Source organism: Prionailurus viverrinus, chromosome D1, assembly GCF_022837055.1.
Source record: "Prionailurus viverrinus isolate Anna chromosome D1, UM_Priviv_1.0, whole genome shotgun sequence".
NCBI classification, from domain to species: Eukaryota; Metazoa; Chordata; class Mammalia; order Carnivora; family Felidae; genus Prionailurus; species Prionailurus viverrinus.
The window spans coordinates 102,203,493-102,216,227 of NC_062570.1; the positions used below are offsets into that span (position 1 = coordinate 102,203,493).

General features: G+C 36.8%; 1 protein-coding gene across 1 annotated transcript; it reads left to right on the forward strand.

Moving 5' to 3' along the window:
• Window positions 1-2,812: 2,812 nt before the first annotated feature.
• Window positions 2,813-3,763, forward strand: LOC125177046 (olfactory receptor 5G3-like). The gene has a single exon (XM_047879071.1). It carries the CDS (start codon window positions 2,813-2,815, stop codon window positions 3,761-3,763), a length of 951 nt encoding a protein of 316 aa, XP_047735027.1.
• The last annotated feature ends 8,972 nt before the right edge of the window (window positions 3,764-12,735 follow it).

The following is a 12,735-nucleotide window of genomic DNA, read 5'->3' on the forward strand; positions in this document are numbered from 1 at the left end:
GCTCCTGCTTCTGTGGATCTCTTCCTTCTGTAGCATTCTCTAGAATACCTTTACTTTTTAACTTCAGTTTATCTAAATTTTATTTATCATTCCAACATAATTCCTTCCTTATTTTCTTCTCTATTCCAGTTTTATAGTGATCTTTCATTACTTTGGAGTCCAGTGACTGTGTTTTATTTTTTCTAGAGTGAAGCAAAAGCTTCCTTGAACAGCTGTGTATTTTTTTTAATGTCTAGGTTTCTGTCCCCAACTATGCTATAAATCCCTAATAATGATACATAACATTAATGAGTACTGATTCTGTGCCAGACACTCATTAAGGACTTTAAATGTATTACTTCATGAAATCCTTACAACATCTCTGTGAACTAGACACTCTTGGCTTCTTTATTTTACAGATTAAGAGAATGAGGCACAGAGAGACTTAAAAACTTGCTCAAAGTGACATAAGCAGAAAGACTGTGGAATTAAGATGAATAGCAGGTGATGTGTTTCCAGAATCCAAGTGCAAACTATTTCCTCCAAACTGGTCCTGGTGCTCAATGTATCACTCTCCACTGATAGAAAAAAAGTTCTTTGGGCAAAGGAAGATCTCAAAGGGGTTGGGAGAAACCACAATATATTCTTAGGAACCCTCTCTTTAAGAAAAGACATAGTTAGGAAATAATATTTGGTCTAAATGCCACTGAGATTCTTTTAATTTTGTCCCTTTAGGTGTAAACTCTTGAGGTTTTAGTTCTTTGGGGACCTGGCTCTAAGATAATGAAAACTCCCAGAAAAATGTCCTTTATTCTGTGCAGTATGTGTATTAATGTGAAGGTCAAAGAGTATCTCTTTATTCCCAGACTCTTCAAGACGGGAGATTTGTCTTCACCGAGTACTTAGAAACTCATACCTTTTGGGATAAGTTACCACCTTGAAGGAAATTAGTGTCCCATTCTTCTAGAAAATGATGATTGAAGCAATTAAAGGAACTACATGAGGGATATCCTTAAAGAAGTGAGTACACCACGTTTTGGAAAATGTGACATTTCCAAATTTTGGTGGAGAAACATCAGGTTGAGTTTGAATGTCAGGAAAATAACTTTCCTAGCACAGACTCTCTAAAGAGAGCAGACTTTGAGATTTTATTCACATTCTCAGGAAACTAAACAACTGGTATGTGTGAGGTTTTTTTTTTTGTTTTAAACTGAATTTCTTGTTTAGTTTTGTATAATACAGAGATTCTGAAATGTCCACAAGGATTTCCAAAATCACAGAATGTATGTATTAATAGAGATCATCCTCCTTGTATTATAGAAGACTCGAAATGACTTATATTCAAATATATGAAAAGAAAGAAGGAAGGAAAGAAAGAAAGGAATAAAGAATGAAGGAAAGAAAGAAAGAAAGAAAGAAAGAAAGAAAGAAAGAAAGAAAGAAAGAAAGAAAAACAAAGAAAGAAAGAAGGAAAGAAAGAAAGAAAGAAAGAAAGAAAGAAAGAAAGAAAGAAAGGAAGAAAGAAAAAAGCAGAGGGTGGTTGGACCAAAACTAGAAACAGCCTCTCTAAACTACCCCTACATCCACATACCTATATTAGTATATTTGGGCTATCATAACTGAAAACGTTTATGCCATACCTGATGCTCCTAAGCCTAGAATTGTCTTTGTGACTACTGAAAGCTTACTTTATATCACATTGAGGAAATATGATAATGGTAAAAGAAGCAAATTTAATACAGTCACTATATCGTATACCAGGCTTCACACATAATTATTGTATAATATGAGTAACATATTGCTTTTATTTATTTAAAGATTAATTGAAGTGAGAATAAGAATAAGTAATAATAAATGTTACTTAAAGTCAGATCTTTTTCATATAAATTATCCTACATAGTGATTGTCTCCTCAGAAGCCATTTGATATTATCTTCCTGAACTAATAAGACAAAAAGTCATGTTTTCTTCACTGTGCTCCCTGCATAAGTTATTCTGCATTTGATATTTTCATATCTTATTACTTTAATTGATATTTCCTAACAAATTTCAGAATAAGTACGTTAAAAAGTAGTTTACATAATGTATAGGGAATCACATAAAATAATAATTTCTTACTTTGGCGCAACGCACTTAATTTTCTATACACTTATAATGATGACATTTCCACTTTGCTGTCCAACATTTGCTAGGTCATCTTTTTTCAAAGGCAAGATCTCTCCATTTCTCCCCTGACATCATATTACTTTACATGAGTAACTGCTTTGCTAATTGTGTACATTATCCTTCCATAGGCCATTATCAGTGCAAGTAGAGAAGAGACTGATCAGCCCATCTATGAATTGTGTCTTAACAATATTAGAATGACACTGATCCTTCAATAAGAACAGGAACTCCCTTGCTTAGTCTTTCCCAGATGTCTAATGTCTGCATATCACATTGGTGAGATTTTATAGTCCTCCCAATAAGGGTATTCCTAAGTAAGTTTTATTATCCCATAACACAGTAAGATTAAATGTGGAGGGTAATTCTCATTTCAAACACAATTTTAGAACTTGAGGAAGGTTTTGACAATATAGTTGGACTCTTCTTTTTATCAGAGAGTACTGAATCCAAAGAGATTGAGGGTGAATTGTCCAAGTTTACAGAGAATCTTTGCACAACTCTCAAACCTAGTACATGAAAATATTGTCTTTCAGTTCAACAATATTTCAGTAATTGTCTAATATAGATCTGTTTAGCATAATGTTATTGCCTTAAAATATATTTGTAACTGTTGGTTATTTTTTGATAAAAATTATTTTTCTTTCTTTGTAACAGGTTAAAACTGACCAATGGAAGATAAGAATCAGACAAAAATGACTGAATTTCTTTTCTTGGGTCTCACAGACATTCTCCAAGAGCAGATTGTCCTCTTTGTCATGCTCTTCATTGTCTATCTTGTCACCCTGGGGGGTAACATAGGGATGATCATTCTCATATGGACTGATCTCAGATTCCACACTCCTATGTACTTTTTTCTCAGCCACTTGTCCTTTGTAGATATTTGTTCCTCTTCTTCCATTGCCCCCAAGATGCTGTGTGATATCTTTGCAGAGAAAAAAGGTATCTCTTTCATGGGTTGTGCTACACAGATGTGGTTCTTTGGTCTTTTTGTGGCAACTGAATGTTTCCTCCTGGCTTCCATGGCATATGACCGGTATGTGGCCATCTGTAGGCCCTTGTTGTATACACTCATTATGTCCCAGAGGGTCTGTGTGCAGCTGGTAGTAGGGCCTTATGCCATGGCTCTTCTAAGCACAATGACCCATACAGTTCTCACTTTTCGCTTACCCTTCTGTGGTACAAATATCATCAATCACTTCTTCTGTGACATTTCACCACTGCTTTCCTTAGCATGTGCAGACACCTTGATCAATAAATTAGTGCTGTTCATCTTGGCTGGAGCAATTGGTGTGGTCAGTGGCCTGATCATCATGATCTCCTATGTTTGCATCCTGGTGGCCATCTTGAAGATGCAGACTGCTGATGGGAGAAGGAAAGCTTTCTCCACCTGCTCTTCTCACCTGGCAGTTGTCTCCATCCTGTATGGGACTCTTTTCTTTATCTATGTTCAGCCTGGCTCAAGTCCCTCCCTGGATATCAATAAAGTGATTTCTCTGTTTTATACCATGGTGACCCCCATGTTGAACCCCCTCATCTACAGCCTGAGGAACAAGGAGGTAAAAAATGCACTCAGGAGGAAGTTTGAAAGGAAAAATTCTCTAATGGTTTTGGCAAAATAGAACCCTTCCGTGTTGTACCATAGATGTTGGTGCAGGCTGTGTAGGAGAAAGATCACTGAAGTGGAAATCAGAAGCTGCATGTGAGTTCATGCACTACCAGGTCATAGATGATTTGAAAAATGGACTAGTACTTAAATATTTTTCTGCCCCATCTTGTTGTCTGTAACATGATGAGATTTTCCAAAAAATATAGAGATGGATCAAGAACATTAATGTGAAAATATACTGGTAGAAAACTTAGGTAAATATTTGTACAATCATGGATGTTTAAATACTGTTAATCCAGACAAGGAAACCAAAGTTATAATAGAAAGTTCAGAGCATGAAAAACAATATTAAAAGGGAAATAATAAAATAAGAGAAAATATTTGTGTACATGTGCCAGACATTGGGATAATACCCCCAATATTCAAAGAGCATTCTATAATTCACAATAAAAAATAAAAACAATAGCTAATTGAGTGAACAAGTGAACAAGCAATTCACAAAATGTGAATGCAAATTGCCAAAAAGGTATGGGAAACATGCTGAACATCATTACTGGTCAAGTAAATGAAATGAAATTAAAATGTCAGTGCAGTGCCTTTCAATGTAGGAGAAATATTGATAGTTTTCAATGATGGTGAAATTTCTATTTGGCCATGTAACACTCTCATTTCCTGCTGATAGTATGAATACTACAATTCCACAAAGAAACTGGTAGTGTCCATATAAAATAATAACTCTGTCTGGTATTTGAACCATAAATCCCTCCGTTAGAAATGTAGATGACAAATATAAATAACAAGGTAAATATTACATATATTTCCACATTATATATGGAAAATAAGAATATAAGAAATAACTTGAATATCCAACTCTAGAAGAAACACACTTTTTCTTTTTTTCTGTGAAATGTACATGAAATTGATAGACCAGATTCCATAATCATGGACTGACCTGGAGAGAACTATTGTATGCAGTCATTATTAGGTGGGAAAAAAAAAACAAGTTGAAGATCAACATGCAGTTATGAAAATTAAGAAAAAAGGCAAAATGTATGTAATGAATAAAATGTGCATGTGCACGCAGTTGTAAAAGCATGGAACGTTTAAAGGATGCACAGCAAGCTGTTGACATTGATTACTTCGACGAGAGTTGCACTGGAGATAGGAAAGGAGAGGTTCTATTCAAACACATTTTAATTGCAGCCTAATCTTCCTTGAGTCTTACTTGGGATCCATTTGGATGGACCATATTCATCTTCTGACATATTGCTGCTTTGCCCATCTCACTTTATTTATTGGATGATCTGATGGGACCCAGGACATTAGGGCAGTCCCGGATACATAATTATTTTGTGTCTCTTGTGCTAAAATTTCTTTTTTTATTTTTATTTTTTTAATTTTTTTTCAACGTTTATTTATTTTTGGGACAGAGAGAGACAGAGCATGAACGGGGGAGGGGCAGAGAGAGAGGGAGACACAGAATCGGAAACAGGCTCCAGGCTCTGAGCCATCAGCCCAGAGCCCGAGGCGGGCTCGAACTCGCGGACCGCGAGATCGTGACCTGGCTGAAGTCGGACGCTTAACCGACTGCGCCACCCAAGCCCCCCTAAAATTTCTTTTTTATTAGGGCCCACAAACAGACCACGAGCTCTTTCTCAAAAGCCATAACATTCTTGTTGCCAATAACATTGAATGGCTTCAAGAACTACATGATTCTCCCACTGAGGCTTGTAATAAGCTCCACGTTTCTTCTTACCCCATGAATATAACTTTGATCATAAAGTCTGTTGTACTGTACCCGGACCTGCTGCAAAGCCTTTTCCTGATCTGCATCCCACGTTTCTTCTGTGAAGTGTTTATTTGTTTTCTGAGAGACAGACAGAGTGAGACACGGAGAGGGGCGGAGAAAGAGGGAGACATAGAATCCGAATCAGGCTCCAGGCTCTGAGCTAGCAGCACAGAGCTCAAAGCAGGGCTCGAACTCATGAGCTGCGAGATCCTGATCTGAGCAGAAGCCTGAGCCATCCAGGTGCCCCTGCATCCCACTTTTCTAAGTCAGATATAATTCTTGTTTTTGTTTCTCTGTAGGTGATGTGTCTTTTTGACTCTGCCTGCTTTCAAGACTTTTTCTCTATTTTCGATTTTCTGTACCTCGAAAATTGTATGCTAGGCATAGTGTTTGCTAGCATTTATTCTGCTTGGTGTTCTTTAAACTCCCTGGATCAGTGGTTTGGTGTCTAACTTTAATTTGGGGAAAATAGTCATTGTTTCAAATATTTCTTCCCTTCCTTTCTCTCTTCTTCTGATAGTCCCATCATATATATGTTAGACCTTACTTAGCTATTTGGCTCTGTCCTCTCTCTCTCTCTCTCTCTCTCTTTTTTTTTTGGTCTTTATTCTCTTTCCTTTTTTAGTTTTTGAAGTTTTCATTTCTATATCCTCAGGCTCTTTGATTCTTTTCTCAGCTGCATCCAGTCTACTAATGAGCCCAACAAAGGCATTCTTCATTTTGGTTACAGTGTTTTTAATCGCCAGCAATTTAATCACAGCTGATTTAAATTCCTGATCTGATAATTCCTACATCTCTACCATGTCTGATTCTGGATCTGGCTCTGTCTCTTCATATCATGTTTTTGCCTTTTTGTATCTTTCTTGTTATTTTTTTTCTTGCTAGCCAGCTGGTGTACATAAGCCTTTAGCAATGTAGTGGTAAGGTGTGGAGGGATGGGAGCATTCTGTAGTCATCCGATTAGGTCAGGCTTTTGGTGTAGTTATACCTCTGGACTGTGAACTTCAACAGTGTTTCTCAGTGTTTTTTTCTCCCCCGTAAATTGGGACAGGATGACTAGAGTGGATCAGAGTGGGTTATTTCCTTCCTCTACGTGGAAGGCTACAGGAGACTGAAGCTGGCCATTTCTCTTCACCCTGATCAGGATCTGATGGCACCCCAGCAGGGTACTGTCTGGTTGACTAGTTTCTCCTGAGGGCAGCCTTTGTTAAGAAGTACAGAGCTCTCTGATGGATTTGAGAATGGTTCCTCCTCTCCCCTTATGGAAACAAAAGGAGATTTTTCTCTTACATTTACTATGGGGATGTGGTCAAGACTCTGAAGGTAAATCTCACTCCCTTGCTCAGTTCAGGTTTTCCTTTCAAGGAACTGGTTCTCACGGCAGTTTGCTCTGGTGGGTAAACTGTGACTCTCTGCTTTCACCTGTGTGTCTCTCCAATCTTGGGACAGTGGCTTGCCCTGTGTCCTCCCCTCTCTTACAGACCCAAGAAGAGTTCTTGATTCATCTGTATTTTTAACTTTTTACTTATTAGGACAGAGTGGTGACTTCTAAGATGCTTGCATGCAGAACTAGAAACCCACAGTCCCTTCATGGTTTTTGCAATAATGTTCTCTCTGCCTGAGATACTCATCTTCCAAAATATGCCTGAAGCACTCCACACCTTTCTGCCTTGACCAAATATAATTTTCTCAATGGTGTTCACTCTAACTTATTTAACACTGAATTTGTTACCATCTCTACCCGACCAAGAAATTTAGATTCTCTTTACTCTGGTCTAACCTTCTCTGTTATCCATAAAATTTATCACCTTCCAACCTGTAACACATGTAAATTTATTTTTTAATTTATTGTTTATTATCTTCTCTTATTAAAATGTAAGCTTCATGTGCACTTGTTAATTTATTAAACTGGTACATCTCAACCACTATTTGGACCTATTGTATGTTTGATATTTATTCAATGGTCAGATGGTGTGGCTTTATGAGAAAAAAAGTCTAACTCATGTGATGGGTGGGTAATCACACCATTGTTTGGTCATTACACATTCTTTTTTATGTTTATTTATTTTGAGACAGAGAGAGAGCATGGGAAGGGGAGAGAGAGAGAGGGAGACAGAGGATCTGAAGTAGGCTCTGCACTGTCAGGGAAGGATGAGAGGATCAGACTCATGAAGTATGAGATCATGACCTGAGCCGAAGTTGGACGCTTAAAGGACTGAGCCACGCAGGTACCCGAGTCACTATACAATCTTATGCTATTCTTTTGTTGGCTATCAGGTGCCAATAGTCTCTTGATGTTTCAGAGTCTAATACAGATGAGTATTTGTACCTATCTTCAGATGACGGAAAAGTCTTAGAACAATTTAATTTCCTTCAACCCACTGTTGATTTGAATGTTTATTGTTTTCATTTAATCAGTTTTCTATGAGGGACATTATGTTTAGTTTCTATTAGTTAATATCTCTATAGTTATTCACATCTGAATTTTTCCATTGAAATACATACCTCTCTTCATCCCTGAGATTCCATAAGTAATGTAATATTCCTTCTGACTAATGAAATGATTAGTATTATCTCTAGTTCAGTCTACACGTGAAAACTTTTCTTAGATTTTCCTTGTTTGAATACACCTTTATTTCACCTCCATAGTTTCACCTGGTGTAGAGTTCTCAGGTGCTACTTTTTTCAGCACTTTAAAGTTATTCTATCTTCTTCCATTTTTTTATTTGTGTTAATAACTCAGATATCGGTCTCATTGCTCCTTCAAAATAATTTTTCCTTTTTCATACTGAATGAATTTTAGATTTTCTTTTTCTTTAGTTTTTTTACTTTGAATATGATGTCCTGAGGTGTGTTTTTCTTTATAGGTATATGAAATTTAATATTGTGGGTTTTTTAAAGAATTTTCCAGGTGCTCTGATTTCTAACTACATATGGATTAGAACTTGTATGAAATTTAGTCTGTAAAGCCCTGTTCTGGGGCATCACCTAACATCAATATTTTCAAGGAATAAAATATGGTAGATTTCATTAATGATCAGAAATGTTTTAATGGGGTTTTGACCCCTGAGAGTATGTGGCTTGTATAAAAGCGTACCTGAAAGTGGTGTCTGGGACCCAACCCACAACTGAGAACCTTCCCCCGTCATTCTGAATAAACCTAAAACAAGATATTTCCAAGTTGTGTGTAGTTAGTTCTTTGTTACATATTTGATTTTTTCACACTTAGCTCCAGTCACCCAAAACAACCTATACAAACTTTCAGGGATAGTTTCTGAATTGTGAGCTTCTGTCTCTTAGAAGCCGGTGCTTCTTACTCAGTAGAACTCTGTTTTGCTTTTCAAAGATGATCCCAAGATGACAGAATATTTTTGTCTTCAGAAGCCTTCCTTGAGGGAAAAATCCACTGTGAGGTGATAGTGGCTCAAACTCTAACATCCATGTCATGTAATTTCTTCTCTATTGTTGTAGAGTCATGAGGTTAAGGGTTCTTCATAGATCAGGTGTCAATGTATTCAAATATGCACTTCATATTGTGCCAAATGAGAGTCAGAAAATGACAAGGAATTATTTTATCTGTTAAAAGACCCTGGTTAATCAGGACAAATATAAACAATGATACTTCGCTAATTCTACATTGGAGACGCTTGATTTTTCTTGCCTAAGGTCAGAAGTTTAAACATTTTGATAGAGGGGCGCCTGGGTGGCTCAGTCGGTTAAGCGGCCGACTTCGGCTCAGGTCACGATCTCACAGTTCGTGAGTTCGAGCCCCGCGTCGGGCTCTGGGCTGACGGCTCAGAGCCTGGAGCCTGTTTCTGATTCTGTGTCTCCCTCTCTCTCTGCCCCTCCCCCATTCATGCTCTGTCTCTCTCTGTCTCAAAAATAAATAAACATTAAAAAAAAAATTTTAAACATTTTGATAGAAATTGGAAGCAGTTATGAGGGGCAAATAAAGGATGTTACCAAACAGGTAAGTTTCCTGAATTTGTATAGGCCAAATCCATGGAATGATATTAATTATAATTTTATGGCCAAAATGTTTTTTTTTAATTCTCCAATACGAAGCTTCTTTAAAATATTTTTGTGCATGCTTCTTGCTAAACATAAAATTTACATGATTCTTAAACCTGAATAGCAGGTCTTTTTGAGTTACCAAAATGTGCATTCCATTTCCCCCATTTTAATGAAAATCTACTGATGTGACATGACTGGTATTCCACTACCAATGGTTTTTTGACATATACTTTTAAAAAATAAATTATTTGTAAATTCTACTTTACTATTTTCCTGCAATTACATGAATCCATTCATGAGCAAATAAAAATATTATTTGCAATGAATCATGCTTTCTTTGGAAGCTTAGATTTGTGTAAGAAATGTCATTAAGTGACATTCATCCATAAAGATATGATTTTAAAACCTCTTTCTTGCCAGATAGGAATTGAAGAGGCCATCTCCTGATCTCCTGATGTAGTAAGAGTGCTCAGTGAATAAGTGGCTAAGTATTTTAAAATGCTGTTTCTGGATCAGTTGGAACTACAAATATGACTCAAAGTAAATAGCTGGGAATATTAGAATAAGGTATTATCTTTTATTTATCAAAGTAGCAGTACCAGCTTTATCACTTTACCTCTTGGCTGAATCTCAGGGATTAAATGGTGGATGCAAAAAGGATTAGGCAGCAGTGAATTGAAGTTGGTGGGATAAGATGGGACGTCAACAATCAGAAGCCACTTCAAGCTAGACCACCCATACCAACACCTGTATTATTCCTGCTGAAATACATGTACATTTTCTAGAGAAGTGAAGTTATAAGGTATAGAAGTTAAGACATGGTTAAAATAGTAGATTTGCATGTACATTTGAACTTTGAATAACATGGATTTGAACTGCATGGCCCACCTATATGCATATTTTTTGGATAAAAATAGTACAGTACTATAGTTGTATTTTTTCTTGCTTATGATTTTCTTTTTAAATGTTTATTTATTTTTGAGAGAGAGAGAATGAGCGGGGGAAGAGCAGAGAGAGGGAGGGACACAGGGCCTGAAGCAGGCTCTACGCTGACAGCAGCAAGCCCAATGCGAAGCTTGAACTCAAACCGCATGATCATGACCTGAGCCAAAGTCAGACACTCAACCAACTGAACCACCCAGGTGCCCCTTATGACTTTCTTAATAACATTTTCTTTTATCTAGCTTAACTTATTGTAAGAATACAGGATATAACACATATAGCATACGGAATATGGGTTAATTGATTATTTATGTAATCAGGAAGCCTTCTGGGCAACCTGGAGGTTATCAGTAGTTAAATTTTGGGAAATTGAAAAGTTACGTGCAGATTTTTAATTGTGAGAGAGTCGGCACCCTTAACCCTCACATCACTCAAGGGTCAACTATAATTCATTTGTGAGGTCATGCATACTGTACAAACTATTTCATATTGTGTTTTCAATTAATACAAATATGAGTATCATTTCATCTGATTAAATTCTTTACCCAACATAATTTCCACTGTTTGATGCTTTCACTTACAAAGTATGACTATACATAGTACAATATTTAAATTGCATAACAGAAAATAGAAGTAAATGTAAGCTTCCCATCCACAGGATTCAAATGGATTCTGATGAAGAAGTTTCTTTATCAGGAAGTTTTCTCTGCATAGGGGCACCTGGGTGGCATAGTCAGTTAAATGTCTGACTCTTGGTTTCAGCTCAGGTCATGATCTCAGTTTGTGAGTTTGAGCCTTACATCGGGCTCCATACTGACAGTGTGAGGCTGCTTGGGATTGATTCTCTCTCTCTCCCTCTCCCTCTGCACCTCCTCTGCTCTCTCTCTCAAAATAAACAAACTTAAAAAAAATTATTTAAAAAAAAGAAATTTTCTTCGCATATAAAAGCATGCATATTTGTACATGTGTGTCTTTATACAAATAACATAAATGAAAGCTTAGCTTTTACACATCTCTACTTCCTGCTTGTTTGTTGATTTATTTATTATTGAATAAATTTGATATATAGCATTGTGTAGGGTTAAGGCATATAATGTGTTACTTTTATATATTTATATGTAATAGTGCTACTGCCATTGTAGCAATATTTTTCACATTACAGAATTACAGTACAGTATTTTGTCTGTAGTTATTGTACTCTGCATTAGATTTCTATGGCTTATTACTACTGGCTGCAAGTTTGTACTTTACAACATCAGTCTTATTCTTCCACTCCCCCATCCCATGGTAACCACCATTTTACTCTCTGTGTTTCACAAGTTTGACTTTTTTGGATTTCACATATTGGTGCTATCATACAGTACTTACCTTTCTCTGTCTGGCTTATCTCAGCATAATTTCTCAAGGTACATCCATGTTGTCACGAATTGCAGGATATCCTCCTTTCTTGTTGCTAAATAATATTCCATTGCATATATGCCCCACATATATCTTGGCTATTGTGATTAATGCTTCAATAAACATGGAAGTGAAGATAGCTCTTCAAAAACACGTTTTAATTTTCTTTGGCTATATACCGAGAAGTGGAATTGCTGGAATGTCATGGTAGATTTATTTTTAATTTGGGTGGGAGGAGTTTTGTTTTCCATAATAGTTGGAATTCCCACCAGTAGTGTATGATTCCTGTTTGTTTGTTTGTTTGTTTGTTCATTTGCTTGTTTGTTTGTTTGTTTTTTGTTCTCTACATGCTCACCGGCACCTGTGGTCTCTTGTCTTCTTGGTGATAGCCATTCTAACAGGTATAAGGTGGATTCTCCTTGTGACGTTAATGTTTATTTTCCTGGTGTTAGTGATGTTGAATGTCTTTCCATATGCCTGCTGGCCAGGACATTGGAGAAATGTCTATTTAGTTGTTTTGCCCATTTTTTATCAGATTGTTGGATTTTTGTTTAGTAGTATGAGTTCCTTATATATTTTAGATATTAACCTGTTCTCCAATATATGGTTTGCAAAATTTTACTCCAATTGTCTTTTCATTTTTTAACTGTTTTTTTATGTTTATTTTTGAGAGAGAGAGAGAGAGAGAGAGAAAGTGGGGAGGGGCAGAGAGAGACAGAGACACAGAAACCGAAGCAGGCTCCAGGCTTTGAGCTGTCAGCACAGAGCCCAACCTGGGGCTCAAACCCATGAACCACAAGACCATGACCTGGGCTGAAGTTGGACGCTTAACCAACGGAGCC